The following is a 16,575-nucleotide window of genomic DNA, read 5'->3' on the forward strand; positions in this document are numbered from 1 at the left end:
ACACACACAGCACATACCGCTGGCCTCTAACCTCACCACAGCCGCAGTCAACGACGTAACCTTGCTAGTATTAATGCTGACTGTACCAGATAGCAGGGCCGGGTCTAGCTTTTTTTTTTTTTTTTACCAAATGCTACTTTTTACACAGAAAAAAATATATTTTCATTGAACTTAGCTGCATTGTTAACATCAAAATCAATACATACAAGACATGCAAATTATAAATAACAAACATATACAATTTCAAACTTTTTAAAATAAAATAAACAAATCCCTTTTAATGTTTTATTTATGTTAAAAAATCACTTTGAAAGATTTTAATAGTGCCATCAAAGTTAACGTGAAAATAACGCCTTAACGCAAATTTGTTTTAACGCCACTAATTTCTTTAACACAAAAACGCAACTTGCGATTTTTAGTTTTAAACCTAGAGTGAAGATACTGGTATCATATGGAACTATAAAACCTAATGAATCCATCGGTACCAACCATGTCATACTAGCATGTCATGAAGGAGGATAAATAACGCTCCAAACTTGTGCTAAATTTTGGCGAGGAAAAACTGTCATGTCCATTTTCAAAGGGGTCCCTTGACCTCTGACCTCCAGATATGTGAATGTAAATGGGTTCTATGGGTACCCACGAGTCTCCTCTTTACAGACATGCCCACTTTAAGATAATCACATGCAGTTTGGGGACAGGTCCTAGTCAAGTCAGCACACTGACACACTGACAGCTGTACCTGTGAGGGTTTCTTGACAATATCTGTCATCGTTTTGTGTTGTTAATTGATTTACAATAGTAAATATATACATACATTGGCATAAAGCAGCATATTTGTCCACTACCATGTTGATAAGAGTATTAAATACTTGACAAATCTCTGTTTAAGGTAATGTAGAAAAACAAAGATTTTACTGATACTCTTTTTTTGTCTCTCTCTCTCTCAAGTCACTGCCAGAATGACGAAGCCGTCTGTCTGAGGAAAACACCTGCACACCTGGATGCTTGCAACCGAGCTCAAACATATATATCTGCAGAACATGTAACATGTAGCAATTAATATACTTAGTATACCACACCATTTCTGTTTGTCTTCTGAATTAATGCTTAATTCATAACAAGATATTTTGCTTATCGCGGTCTTCTTAAAGGTCATGTCACTTTGCTTAATATCAAACTTATAAGTTTGAAATCAACTGCTATCTGACACTGCAAATAAAAAAGAGGAGATGGATGTGACGATGTGAATATTGTGAGTTTTTGGAGGGGTATTTAACTTCTTCCTGACTGGAAGCAAAACGGAAACTACAATACCAAAAAAACTCAATACAGACTCTATGAAATGGGGTTAAACTTAAATTTTATGCCAACTGTGATACATTTTATCTTGTTCTATGGAAGTAAATGAGTTCTTTAAAGGATAAATGACGCCATTATATCTGCAACTTACACTGACTTCAGAAACCTGCATAAGCAACAGAGATGAGAAGGGTAAGCTAATTGACTTAAGTCACAACCCAATCTTAAAACTTCAGTACGAACCAATGATGGGCCTGGGGCTGAGAGACACAAATAAGGTCAAGAAGTCAAAGTATTGAGAGATGAAATAAAGCACAGTTGATTTTACAAACAAAAACCTAAAATATCTCCAGCTTTTAGGGCTGGGGCGATTCGCCTATCTTTTGACGATTCGATATGTATTGTGATTATTAAGTATTGCGATACGATATTACAATTTATCGTGATTTTTTTGTTACTTTTTTAACACTAGACCATGGGAAAAAGTTGAATCATACACTTCTAAGGAATTTTAATTTGGAAAATCTCAAAATTAATACAATAGAAATGTTTGAATTATTTATTAATACATTTCCCTCACAAATTAGTGGTATTTTCTTATGAATGGGGGATAATTGATAATTTTGATCAATTCTCCAGTGGTAAAATTTTTTTAAATTTAGCACCAAAGCTGTGTCACAAATGGTATCAACCCAAAACTTGCTGCAACAACTTATGAGACATAATAGAGCATGGGAATGTCCATCATATACTTCTATCATAATGTTCTAAACCCTTATACACTTTCACTATTTATTTTAATTAATTAATTCCTGCCATCCCCCCCTAAGGATCCCCTGTCCCCCATAAAAAAATACAAAAATGGGTCTATTGTGGGTTCCAGAGGGTCAAAAAACTAATTATCTCTCAGTAAACTAACTTCCCTGACATCTGCCCCACGGTGCACAATGTTGCTTTAAAAGTTCTTTGTTTGTTCTCAAAAGTTCCTTCACCACTGCGGCACAGTTGCACAAAAACTTCACAAAAATGTGAACATTAAATTAGGTTTAAGGGAACCGTGTAAATACACTTTGAGAGAGTAGGCTGCCAGAGTAAATGGGGAAATTGTGAAGCACCGCCTCAGGTTGAACTTGAATTTTCAACTGGACTTCAGTGCCATCTAGTGGCAATTTCAGGTGTGAAGCAACTGTGAAAAACAGAACTGTAATGCTCCCTATGTTTATACACAGAGAGGCAAATTCACAAAAGGATTGTGCGGCTTCTGCGGCAGCTAAAACTTCACAAACAAGACTAAAAGAAAGGGTGAAATGAACCCTTAACTGAGCTGCCAAGCAATTAGCATCTCGGTGCTTCTATCTATCTATCTATCTATTGTATCTATCTATCTATAAATCTACATATCTACATATCTATCTATCCATCTACTGTATCTATCTATCTATCATCTATATTAATATATATAACATACATATATATTAATATATGTTATATATTAATATATATATTAATATATGTTATATATATTAATAAACATATATGTTATATATGTATATATATAACATATATATATGTTATATATATGTGTTATATATATATATATATATATACCATATATATTAATATATATATATAACATATATATATATAATATATATATTACTATATATTAATATATTTATATATAACATATATATTAATATATATCAATAATATATATATTAATATATATATATTAATGTTATATACATATATATATGGTATATACATATATATATGTATATACCATATATATTAATATATATAACATATATATATAACATATATATACACCATATATATTAATATGTTATATACATATATATATGGTATATATATATACCATATATATATTAATATATATATTAATATGTTATATATATATATATTAATATGTTATATATATATATATATTAATGTTATATATATATATTAATATGTTATATATATATATATATATGTTATATATATATGTTATATATATACCATATATATATATTAATATATGTTATATATATATATGGTGTATATATATGGTATATATATACCATATATATTAATATATATATGTTATATACATATATATATGGTATATATATGGTATACATATATATACCATATATATATGTATATAACATACATTAATATATATGGTATATATATGGTATATATATATATATGGTATATATATGTATGGCAAGCCGTTCAGGAAATTATTATATATATAATGTGAAATTTGAGAATATGGAATGAAATCCTGAATATATTGAATGAAACTCTGAATATATTGAATGAACTTTGAATATATGGAATGAAATCCTGAATATATTGAATGAACTTTGAATATATTGAATGAAATCCTGAATATATTGAATGAAACTCTGAGAATATGGAATGAAATCCTGAATATATTGAATGAACTTTGAATATATGGAATGAAATCCTGAATATATTGAATGAACTTTGAATATATGGAATGAAATCCTGAATATATGTAATGAAACTCTGAATATATGGAATGAAACTCTGAGAATATGGAATGGAATCTGACGTCATCACGGCGCTTCTGCTTTCTTGTGTTTTAGGTCATTATATTAATCATAATGAGCCGTCCTCTGAGCAGGACACATAACAAATACATCCATGGTCTGTATGCACGGCCGGCTGTGAGACGAGTGGTCAGGGACCGTCTACGAAGTCACGAAAAGGCACTTCAACTGTAGAGGGTATCTCTGAAGAGCATCTAGGACACCTAGAGACGTTAAGCCATCTCTGAACCTAGTAAAAAGGAAACAAATTGTAATATGTAGGTCAAGTGAATTAGAAACTGTGGTGTTTTTTCCTTGTTTAATATAGTGAGGACCCACAATGAATTCCAGACAAAATAAATTATACTTTCACTTACACTGGTGCACTAAAAAATGGAACTCTACATCCATCATAAAATGTGATCGTATACTGTGGTAACATAGTTTGTGTGGTAGCAACTCAAAACTAAGCTTTTTTTCTTGTATCCGTTTTCCTCTTTCATCTCTTGTATATCCACCATGTTACCACCACAAAACTAGCATTTGTTTGTATGCAAAGGTAAAATTATGGTATGTGCTCGGACATAAACATACCTTTCAAAAGCTGCTCGGGTCCGCTGGAGGACATACCAGTGAGCCAAGTCCAAAGCAGTCTCTTGTTTGTTTCCCAGTGTTATGTGAACATTGTGACCCGCCAGACTGATCAAGCTGGCTGCCTGTGCAACTGCATCTTGCAGTTGTGATTCAGTCTCAGCCTGTAAGATCTAAACATATCAAAATAACATTAGGATATGAAGATAGTAAATCTTTACTGACTATTATTTAGAATTAAGATATACAATTGTTAGCTTTACTGTTTAACTTGTGTGTTAATGGGTGCATGCAAAATGAAAAGTTTCTAAATACGATAGAATCAAAGGAAAATATGCTCACCGATTGCACCTGTGATCTTGTTTCTTCATCAGTAATATGTTCAGTTGTGACCTTCACATTGTCTGGACCCTTTTGGAGACACTCATACAAGAGTTCAGACAGGAAACATGGACTCTGTCCCCCATGGGCAATTGACATTGCCATGATCTGGCCAGCATAGAAGTATCCATTGTCTTTCATCGCTGTTATCAAATGAAATTAAACACACATCACATCACATGTCAAATGGTTACATCAAAAAGAATGTTTATGTCACAATGCCATCAATCTGTGTGAGAATAGAGAACTCAGGTTAATTTGTTATGCAAAATTCCCTTTCCAAAAAAGTATTGTAGATACAAAATGTATTGATCCAAATAGTGGCTTCTTACAGCAATATTAATTAATCCAACCATAAGTACCTTTGGAGTTGCATGTGAGGACTTTAGCATTAGGTGGACCCTCAAAGATGCCAATTTTGTCCTTGATTTCATGTAGACAGAGTCGAAAAAACTCCCGAGTGGGTCCTCCATTGTCCACAGCCCCCTCAGATATTCCATAGTCATCAGTAAACTTGACATCTACCTTCTTCTCAGGTGAAAAATTGGATCTGGCCATGGCTCTGCATGCTCCATCCCACACATTTCTTCTTATGATATTGAAGCGTACAGTGCTGTCAGTATTTACTCTAGAGCCAATCCGTTCCATTATTCTCTCCGAAGTCATCTTTAAATCACTGAAACAATAATAAACAATAAAACAAATACAACGTAATTACTGCCAATGGTAATAACTCGCCAACTGAACTAAAATTTAACATCCACTAGATTGTAATTCATTCAATCTTCATTCATTTATTGAAATCTATTTTGATGTCAGGATATGACTATAGATTATGGTTTCTCAAGACTTCATTCATTATTCTCAAATTTCCGTCAATATATCATGACTTTCATTCCATATTCTCAGAGTTTCATTCCATATTCTCAGAGTTTCATTCAATATATTCAGGGTTCATTCAATATATTCAGGATTTTATTCAATATTCTCAGAGTTTCATTCCATATTCTCAGAGTTTCATTCCATATATTCAGAATTCATTCAATATATTCAGGATTCATTCCATATTCTCAGAGTTTCATTCAATATATTCAGGATTCATTCAATATATTCAGGATTCATTCAATATATTCAGGATTCATTCCATATATTCAGAGTTCATTCAATATATTCAGGATTTCATTCCATATATTCAGAGTTCATTCAATATATTCAGAGTTCATTCAATATATTCAGGATTTCATTCAATATATTCAGGATTTCATTCAATATATTCAGGATTTCATTCCATATATTCAGAGTTCATTCAATATATTCAGGATTTCATTCAATATATTCAGGATTTCATTCCATATATTCAGGATTTCATTCAATATATTCAGGATTTCATTCCATATATTCAGGATTTCATTCAATATATTCAGGATTTCATTCCATATATTCAGAGTTCATTCAATATATTCAGGATTTCATTCCATATATTCAGAGTTCATTCAATATATTCAGAGTTCATTCAATATATTCAGGATTTCATTCAATATATTCAGGATTTCATTCAATATATTCAGGATTTCATTCCATATATTCAGAGTTCATTCAATATATTCAGGATTTCATTCCATATATTCAGAGTTCATTCAATATATTCAGGATTTCATTCAATATATTCAGGATTTCATTCAATATATTCAGGATTTCATTCCATATATTCAGAGTTCATTCAATATATTCAGGATTTCATTCAATATATTCAGGATTTCATTCCATATATTCAGGATTTCATTCAATATATTCAGGATTTCATTCCATATATTCAGGATTTCATTCAATATATTCAGGATTTCATTCCATATATTCAGAGTTCATTCAATATATTCAGGATTTCATTCCATATATTCAGAGTTCATTCAATATATTCAGAGTTTCATTCAATATTCTCAAATTTCACATTATATATATAATAATTTCCTGAACGGCTTGCCATATATACCATATATATTAATATATATATATTGATATATATATATTAATATATGTTATATATATATATATATGGTATATATATATATATAACATATATATTAATATATATGTTATATACATATATATATGGTATATATATATATATATATACACCATATATATGTATATATACCATATATATATGTATATAACATACATTAATATATATGGTATATATATACATATATACCATATATAGTAATATATATTAATATGTTATATATATGGTATATATATACCATATATATACCATATATAGTAATATATATTAATATGTTATATATATGGTATATATGTATATATATACCATATATATATACATATATATACATATATATATACCATATATATTAATAACTGTCTCTGGTGTTAATTTCCAAAATGCTAGCTAGCTAGCAAGCTAGTGGCTAACGTTAGCTCGCTAGCTAGCTAACATTTTGCAACCGTTATTAAAACTATTCTTCAAGTAAACCGGTTTTAGAGTTCAAGGTTGTTTTACCACCATTAAAATATGGTCGTAATATTCACTTTAACTCGTATAAATGGTGATTTACGCGGTTGTTTCTTACCTCAGTGGTCGAAGTGGGAAAGTTTGAATTCAGGGTGACCTTCATCAGAGCTCCCAATGCTGCGAGCTGATTGGCTGACAGGACGGCAGTTGGTTGGGGCTTGTCCAATCAGGTGTCTTGTAGGCGGGACTTCTCACATGCTACAAACCAATCAGATGCTGCGAGTGCAAAGGCATTAAACCAAAGAGTGTATATAAAACCTGGAGCACCAATATTAACCCATGATTACATTTAACTCCAGTTACAGTCCAAACACCACATACATCAGGGGTCTGCAACCTTTACTATCAAAAGAGACATTTTAGGGGAAAAAAATAAAATCTGTCTGGAGCTGCAAAACATTTGAGCATTGTGATGAAGGTAACACAGTTTATAGTCTAAGTATATAGTATATAAGTCTAATGCAGTGAGGGCCAAAGAGACAATGTACTACGGAGTATTAGGGCCACATTGAGGGAAAAAACATCTGAGATTTACACAATAAAGTCATAACTTTCCGAGAAAAAAAAAGTCGTAATATTACGAGAATAAAGTCATATCAATGTACTAGTAGTGTACTTGTAAGTGTACTACGTCAGTACTTCTTGGGACTAAATTGGCCCACTTTTTAGTTTATAAAAGTATAATTCTAAGTACACTTTTAAGGGTAAGAATAGTAAACTTCGAGTAAACAACTTACATCCAAGTTGTATTTTGTACTGCAACTATATTATGAACTATTGTTATTATATATTTGTAGCCCACTGTTTAGTTTATGAAAGTATACTTTATATACTTTAACTTGTAGTACTTAGCCAATGATTTGTGTATTACATAAAGAGACTTCTTTTGCTATTTGACTTGATGTTTTGGGATGATTAAATAAAAAATAATAATTGAAATTAGTTTTTTCCTCGCATGCCTCCACCGTGAACGGAGAATCCCAAAACGTAGAAAAATCTTGATGAATTGAAGTAAATTTATTACAAAACATCCGTTTATAAACTCTCACACCCTTTAATAGTCTACTCTATCAAAACGTAAGCACAACTACAAGCCAAGTAAACCTTTCTGTAGGCCTATAAGGCAAGAATAGAGCCAAAGAACAATCGCTGGCGAGGAGTAAAAGAGGAGGAAGCTCGGCCCGACAGATCCAGCTCAACATCTTCTCTTATCTCATAGAAGTGAAACTGAAATAATCTCAGTTAAACTCTTCCGCAGGACTCGGGATGAATTCTCCTCCAACCTTTTTTATTTCCAGTTAACTTCCTTGCCATTCAGGTTTGCCGGGTTTGAGTCTTTCTTTTCTTCGGCTGTGTTTAAGTTTTACCTTTTAACCAACGAGATAACATCTAACTCTCAGAAAAGTAAACATGACCGCTCCCAGGAGAAACAGAAAGTCTCCCAACAATAAACTAGACTCACACTCAAGTTTGTTTTCTTCTATTTACCACTGTGGAGCAACGTGCTCTCTTCCTCGTTGACCTCCGACCTCTGACGGCAGGGGTCAGCGTGAGCTGTCAAGTGCAGATAAACACACAGCGGTGATGGTTTTACGCCACCGCCGATGGAAACATACACACCAGATAAGCACACATATAGAGTGCTTTTCTTAGTTCGTGGTAGAAATGACTCCAGTAAAAATAAAATGACAAAGTCAAAACATTTTCCTTTTTTAGTAAAATGTGTCCATAAATAATAATATTAGACAAAAGTATTTGTGTTTCTCAGAATGCCATATTTTTCTACTCTCAGTGATAGAAATTGAGGACAAAATAAAGGGCTAGACCAGGGCTCAGCAACCTTTACTATCAAAAGAGACATTTTAGGCAAAAAAAAAAAAAAAAATCTGTCTGGAGCCACAAAACATGTGATCATTGTGATGAAGGTAACACAGTTTATAGTCTAAGTATATAGTATATAAGTCTAATGCAGTGAGGGCCAAAGAGACAATGTACTACGGAGTATAAGGGCCACATTGAGGGAAAAAACATCTGAGATTTACACAATAAAGTCATAATATTACGAGAATAAAGTCATAACTTTTTCCTCAATGTGGCCCTAATACTCCGTCGTACCGTCGTACCATAGACCTACTACAATGATCAATAAAAATGAAAATGTAAACAAAAAAACAGTTATTCATTTCCATATTTAAAATTCCACAGGGAGCCACTGGAGAGGAGCTGAAGAGACGATGTTGCTGACCCCGGGTTTAGACGGAGCTTTAGTTCTTAACAAAACAGCAAAAAAAAAACTGTATTTTATAATATATACATAATATTTTAGAACATACGTACAATGTGTATGTGAGTGCTGGGATAAAAGAGCAAACATGACTCAGCCTAAATGATAAAAAGCTTTTATACATAAAACATACGGAGTCACAGGTTGCGTTCAAGAGCTTATAAATGTCCCTCGACCTCATGCACATAACCAACATTAATACACTCGACATAAAGACAGAAAATACAAAACAGTCGTTCTCAGTAAGAGGCAAAGTATGTTTTTGGCAAGTAGAACTTAACCCCCTTTTTTTCCTGCAGATTTGACTTCATTTAAAGGCAGTAATTCTCTTTTATTGAATAGTTTTTGGTGTCTGATGATGGATCCTGTTCCATCCTGAAGAGTACAATTCTGGTGGGAAACTCTGAAGATTGCATTTTGGCAGTAAAATACACATGAAAAATAAAAGGTAACACTTTATAATAACCATCATTTATAGATGGTAAATTAATAGTTAATTAAACTTAGTTAATAGTTATTTTACTGTTAGCCGTGCTCGGCTCACGACTGGTTCGGCTGGCTGGGTGACCTCGATACCGCGGCTCCAAAGCGCCTGATCAAATGTCGTCAAAAAATCAAGATGGTATCTCCCGTATCCGGGATATTTTGGCTTCACGTCTGTACAGCGGGAGGAAGTAGAGACGCGTCATCCATCTCTATAGACAGTCTGAGCTGATGGCGCACATTTAATGAGCTGAAAACAGTCGAATTGAAGTGTGTTTTTATTTATTGACGCAGTATTTTGGTCTTTATTTTGTGTAATCATGAAAGGAGGACTTAAAGGTCGACGATGTTGGAAAGCCTCAGGAGCTCCGTCTACACCAGTGGTCAGCAACCTTTACTATCAAAAGATCCATTTTAGATATCTGTCTGGAGCCGCAAAACATGTGATCATTGTGATGAAGGTAACACAGTTTATAGTCTAAGTATATAGTATATAAGTCTAATGCAGTGAGGGCCAAAGAGACAATGTACTACGGAGTATTAGGGCCACATTGAGGGAAAGAACATCTGAGATTTACACAATAAAGTCATAATATTACGATAAAAAAAGTCGTAATATTACGAGAATAAAGTCATAACTTTACGAGAATAGTCATAATATTACGAGAATAAAGTCATAACTTAACGAGAAAAAAAAGTCGTAATATTACGAGAATAAAGTCATAACTTTACGAGAATAGTCATAATATTACGAGAATAAAGTCATAACTTTACGAGAAAAAAGAAAATAACACATAAAATTACTACTTTATAATATTATGACTTTATTCTCGAAATCTCAGATTTTTTTTTTTTCCTCAATGTGGCCCTAATACTCCGTCGTACCGTCGTACCATAGACCTACAACAATGATACATAAAAATTAAAATGGAAACAAAAAACAGTTATTCATTTCCACTAATTTTTGAAAAAATCCACCGGGAGCCGCTGGAGAGGAGCTGAAGAGCCGCATGAGGCTCCGGAGCCGCAGGTTGCTGACCCCTGGTCTAAACCCCGCCCCCCTCCCCTCGGGGCTCCTTCCAAGGCAACGCCCCCCCCCCCCCACACACACACACATGCACGAGCACCGCCGCATCGTAACTACTTCACAGACACAGAGCGGAGAGAGGACCTCAACTCAACAACGCTACCTCATGACCAGTAACCGCAGCGGTGCTACTGCAGGGCTGAGTTTTCTCTTCCATTCTCCAGGAAACGTGCGGCGGCGACACGCTTTGAGTTCAGGCTGGTGTACGTCAAGGGTAGAGTACGAGCAGGGAGGCAGGGAGGCATCTGATTGGTTCTTTCCAAGCGGACTGCGAGGATTACAGCAGCTACAGATGACGGCTCTTTTCCGGTCCTTTCTCAGAGCTCATCAGTAACGGATCGCTGTCGAGGTGTAAAGACCATTTCAACCAATATAACAAATAGTGGAGCCTGGAGAACATCGTCAACCCTGCCTTTAATGTTTCAGTTAGTTGATGCAGGTCTCTGTTCTGTTTCATGTGTGTCATGAATTCATAAAACGCTTCCAGAGGCAAACACGGTTCAACGAGCAGCCGTTCACCTTCTGCAGGTTCAGTCCCTGCAGGAGCAAACGATATGTCTGTAAAAGTGTCCTTTAAGACTTTACGACTGTACCGGGTAAATACGAGCATCAGTTCTGTCAGAGCACGGTGGTCTCAGTCTGCAGGATGGACTGGGCTCGGGAGTTTCTGGGGAACTCGGCGCCGTTGCGGCTGACCGACATGGCGTGCAGCCGGTAGTCCCGCCCCACGTAACGCTTGAGAGATAAACTCCTCCACGTCCTCCTCAGCTCGCTCTGGACCTTTTCATACACCAACATGGAAGAATTCAGTGTCTGTGGAGCGGATGATTTCATTTAATGTGTGGAAACATGTGTGTGTGTATAGACTCACCTCGCTGTTAAGGAAACAATAGAGGACCGCCACGATCAGACCCTGAAACACACACACACACACACACACACACACACAACTGTTACTGATTTAGCATTAGCAGCATTTAGCGTACCGTACAAGCAAAAAGGTTTCTGACATAAGCTGTGTGTTTTAGGCATCGGCGCTTGAGATTAGGTCTGAAGTAAAGCCTTAAATCGAATACAAGACAAAATACCAAATTTGAGTTAAGACCAAGTTTTAAGGACGATGAAGACACAAACAAATAACAACTTAATCATATAAATCAACACATACACACGTGTATATATGAGAGAAAGAGAGAGGGCTGCAGCCACATTTATGTATAATTTAAGTATGATATATAACAATTTGGTTGGTTTAGTTCAGGGGTCAGCAACCTTTACTATCAAAAGAGCCAATTTAGGAAAAACAAACAAACATAAAAAGTCGTAATATTATGAAAATAATATTCACGGTATGACGTTTATCCAACAATGTGCACGTGTATACAATATATTTATGTGTTATAAAATGTCACCTGGAAGGACCCGAGGCCGAGTTCAAAGAAGATCTTGATGTGCTTCATGTTTTTGTCGGCCGGCTCCATCAGGTAGACGAACACCACGTAGTTTATTCCAAACAGAGGGATCAGCAGGAGGGTGGACTTAGCCAGACGTCTGGAGGGCACACAGTCACACACTCAATACCTTTAATATATAGCGCCTTTAAAATCCTGCTACATAGCTATAAGAGAATTAACGTTTCGCTACCAGCAACATTACATTATTACACGATGGAGTATTAGGGCCACATTGAGGGAAAAAAAAGTCTGAGATTTTGAGAATAAAGTCATAATATTATGAGAAAAAAATCTTAATATTACGAGAATAAAATGACTTTATTCTCGTAATATTACGACATTTTTCTCTTAAACTTCTGATTTTATTCTCATAATATTACGACATTTTTTCTCGTAAACTTCTGACTTTATTCTCAAAATATTAAGATTTTTTTACGACATTACTTGACAGTAATGTTAATGCTAGTCAGATCATTTTCCGAGGGTTAACATTAGGCCAAGTAAACCAAGAACTGAGGAGGAGAATAATTCCCATTTTAAGATCACGGTGATCAATGAGACAGGAAAAGTCTAATTAAAATATAAACTAATTTTAGATGGTTAAATTATGTCAGAAACAGGCCAACCAATAGGTTTAGTTTTTGGCCAATTCAACTAAGATTTAAATTGAAGCATTTAAAATATATACTGTATATTAGTTTACCTTGTTCTGGTGAATCCTGGTCGGATTTAATTCTTTTTTTATCAAAACAAGTCAACAAATCTTTTTAAAAAAGGAGCCTTGAAAGAAAGGGGGGTGTCTCACAATCCAGGTCAATATGTTAGCTATATTATAAGCAGGTTAAGACGCTATATGTCATCTGTATGCACAAAAATAACACGGCCAAAAGAGGTGAGGACCAGCTAAAATCTGGCCCACGGCACCAGATTGGTCAGGACTGGCTCTGTTGTCTTCAAAATTAAGGTTACCTAAAATATAGCAGTCATTATGTCACCTGAAAGCTCTCTAAAATGTACAAATCTAAATCTGTAAGAGGTCAGAGGTAAAAATCTGTACCTGTACTGCGACTGCTCATTTCCTCCGACGTCAGTGCAGCGCAGTTTCTGCACCAGGATGCGGATGATGCTGATGAACAGGATGAAGTTGATCTTTAGAGAAACACAAAGACACAGAGAACCTGGTGATGAATAAAGCTTGTTCTTCAAAACCACAAAGAATCAAAATCAGAATCTGTGAAATCGCAGAGCAGTACGGCTACGAACTAGACATGTTACGATACTATTTTTTACTTCCCGACACCGATTCCAATACCTGAACTTGCGGCTGTTTACTACTGACCATGTATCTATAGTGGGCAGTAGTTTCCAGTGGTGGTAACTCGTAATATTATGACTTTTTTTCTCATATAGTTATGACTTTATTCTCGTTATATTACAACTTTTTTTCTCGTTAAGTTTTGACTTTATTCTCGTTATATTACAACTTTTTTTCTCGTAAAGTTATGCCTTTATTCTTGTAATATTACGACTTTTTTTCTCGTAAAGTTTTGACTTTATTCTCGTTATATTACAACTTTTTTTCTCGTTAAGTTTTGACTTTATTCTCGTTATATTACAACTTTTTTTCTCGTAATATTATGACTTTATTCTTGTTATATTACGACTTTTTTTCTTGTAAAGTTATGCCTTTATTCTTGTAATATTACGACTTTTTTTCTCGTAAAGTTTTGACTTTATTCTCGTTATATTACAACTTTTTTTCTCGTAATATTATGACTTTATTCTTGTAATATGACTTTTTTTCTCGTTAAGTTATGACTTTATTCTCGTAATGTTACGACTTTTTTTCTCGTTAAGTTATGACTTTATTCTCGTAATATTACGACTTTTTTCTGGAAATCTCAGATGTTTTTTCCCTCAATGTGACCCTAATACTCCGTAGTAAATTTACACTTTAGTACATTCACAATCATTGCATTAGACTTATATACGATATACTTAGACTATAAACTGTGTTACCTTCATCACAATGAACAAATGTTTTGCGGCTCCAGACAGATTTTTTTTTTTTCCTAAAATGTCTCTTTAGAGAGTAAAGGTTGCTGACCCCTGGTCTAAACAAAAGTTAAAGCTCATTATAATAACTTGTTGGTGCAGAACTCACAATGACAGACGCCATGATGGGCCAGTTCATCACTCTTTCTGGGATGGGGTTTTCATTCATCTCCCAACAACTGAAAATAAGAACATAAATCAGTCACGTTTCTATAGTTTTTGAAAAATATATATTTTTAAAACCAGAGCTACTAAACCTGCTGCTCTAAAGGACCACCTCATTCACCAGAATGTTATTTTTTTGGAAATAAATGTTCCTCATGGTTAAAGTTGTGGTTCTCAAACTGGGAATCTGATTCATGTGGGAACAACAAACAAACAAATAGGAACGCTTTCATGCTAATAAAGCTGTTGAGATTCTTTTCAAACTAAAAGAAAGGCACTGAAGTCAAGATAATATTACAAGAAACATATTATGCATATTTTAAGACAAATGAAAATATTTTTTTTTACTTTGAATAATACTTTGTGTCTAAAAAAGTTCAATGAAAAAGCATAAAAAAATATTTTTTTAAATTAAATTAAAAATCATTCAAAAATCCAGAATCAATGCATATTATAAAAGTATTAAATATATAAAAAATAAATAATAATATTAGAATAAATATCTTGTTTTTGACATAATAAAACCAACCTGTATTTAATTATTTAACTTTATGTAATTTCTTCTAATTCGATTTACTACATTTTGCTGTTAATACTGCTGCGGTGCTGGTAGACGCCACTAGAGGCCGACAGTCGTCTTATTTTATTAAAGGTCCCATATTGTAAAAAAGTGAGATTTTCATGTCTTTTGGCAGGTTTAAGTGCTATATAAATACTGTTAAACTATCAAAACGCTCAATATACGGAGAAATACACACACAGCCCGTATTCAGAAATTGTGCGTTTGAAACAAGCCGTTAGGATTTCTGTCCATTTGTGATGTCACAAATATACAATATATTTAGACCATTTCACGGTTTTAAACGTAAACATTCTAAATGTGTCCCAGTTTATTTCCTGTTGCAGTGTATGTGAATGACATCAGCTGACAGGAAGTAAACATGGACCCAAACTGTTGCCTAGCAACACAATTCTGTTGAAATGAGCTGAAACGGAGCGTTTCAGACGGAGGGTGAATACAGGTATATTCAGGCAGACAGTATGAGGAAAATAAAGTTTTTTTTTAACATTACAGCATGTAAACACAAAATACAAGTATGAACCTGAAAATGAGCACGATATGGGACCTTTAAGATGCTACACAAACACTCACCTGGTGTCCTCCAGGTTTATCCGACATATAATCCACGCTACCATGAAGACAAAAGGGATTCCTGAGAGACGAGAGGAGACAGGAAGTCTGTTTAGATTCACGAGGTGCCACGCAGGAAACATGACGTCTACACACACAGACACACAGATGTACATGAAACAGCTGGGGCTAAATGTTAATGCATTAGGGAGGAAGTGTTGGTAAAGTGGTGATGGATGGTGGAAGGAGGTGTTGCATGGCAGCAGAACGGATCTGAGCCAACAGGAGAGGAGCCAGGAGACTGTTTACCACCCGACCTTTCATGAAGCACACTGGTCCGCCTCACCAGCATGTCTGTCTGTGTTTTTGCAAGACAATTTCTGCAGAAAGGCAATAGGTTTGGTCTTCAGAGACTAGTTTTAAAGGGCGGACTTACGCCACGTTAGTTCAGATCAGAAAGTCACACAATAACTCAAACAAAGCGATGGATGCAGTGGTAGACCAGCAACTCCTGTGTTCTGAGAGGTACAATTGCTGTTTTTGT

General features: G+C 34.4%; 2 protein-coding genes across 2 annotated transcripts in view; both read right to left on the bottom strand.

Annotated features, from left to right (window-relative positions):
- Window positions 1-4,028: 4,028 nt before the first annotated feature.
- LOC141760070 (G2/M phase-specific E3 ubiquitin-protein ligase-like) lies at window positions 4,029-5,563 on the bottom strand. Its single transcript, XM_074622716.1, has 4 exons — window positions 5,201-5,563; window positions 4,800-4,981; window positions 4,461-4,630; window positions 4,029-4,116 (listed from the first exon to the last, which is right to left on the bottom strand). The coding sequence occupies exons 1-4, from the start codon at window positions 5,502-5,504 to the stop codon at window positions 4,029-4,031; spliced, it is 744 nt and encodes a 247-aa protein (XP_074478817.1). The 5' UTR covers window positions 5,505-5,563.
- Window positions 5,564-11,504: 5,941 nt separating this feature from the next.
- The window catches only part of LOC141759653 (vasoactive intestinal polypeptide receptor 2-like), a 32,266-nt gene continuing 27,195 nt past the window's right edge, over window positions 11,505-16,575 (bottom strand). Inside the window, exons 9-14 of the mRNA XM_074621887.1 lie at window positions 16,053-16,113; window positions 14,844-14,913; window positions 13,737-13,828; window positions 12,638-12,776; window positions 12,097-12,138; window positions 11,505-12,005 (exon numbers count right to left, since the gene is read on the bottom strand). Of these exons, the coding sequence (XP_074477988.1) occupies window positions 11,844-12,005; window positions 12,097-12,138; window positions 12,638-12,776; window positions 13,737-13,828; window positions 14,844-14,913; window positions 16,053-16,113 (566 nt within the window). The 3' untranslated portion in view covers window positions 11,505-11,843. The remainder of the gene's footprint in view (window positions 12,006-12,096; window positions 12,139-12,637; window positions 12,777-13,736; window positions 13,829-14,843; window positions 14,914-16,052; window positions 16,114-16,575) is intronic.

Source organism: Sebastes fasciatus, chromosome 21 (genome assembly GCF_043250625.1).
Source record: "Sebastes fasciatus isolate fSebFas1 chromosome 21, fSebFas1.pri, whole genome shotgun sequence".
In the NCBI taxonomy this organism is placed as follows: Eukaryota; Metazoa; Chordata; class Actinopteri; order Perciformes; family Sebastidae; genus Sebastes; species Sebastes fasciatus.

Coding starts and splice junctions, on each gene's coding strand:
- LOC141760070 (XM_074622716.1), bottom strand. CDS start 5,504: ATGACTTCGGAGAGAATAATGGAACGGATTGGCTCTAGAGTAAATACT. Junction 4,631..4,799: donor CAAGATCACAGGTGCAATCG/GTGAGCATATTT, acceptor TGATATGTTTAG/ATCTTACAGGCTGAGACTGA. Junction 4,117..4,460: donor ACCCGAGCAGCTTTTGAAAG/GTATGTTTATGT, acceptor CCTTTTTACTAG/GTTCAGAGATGGCTTAACGT.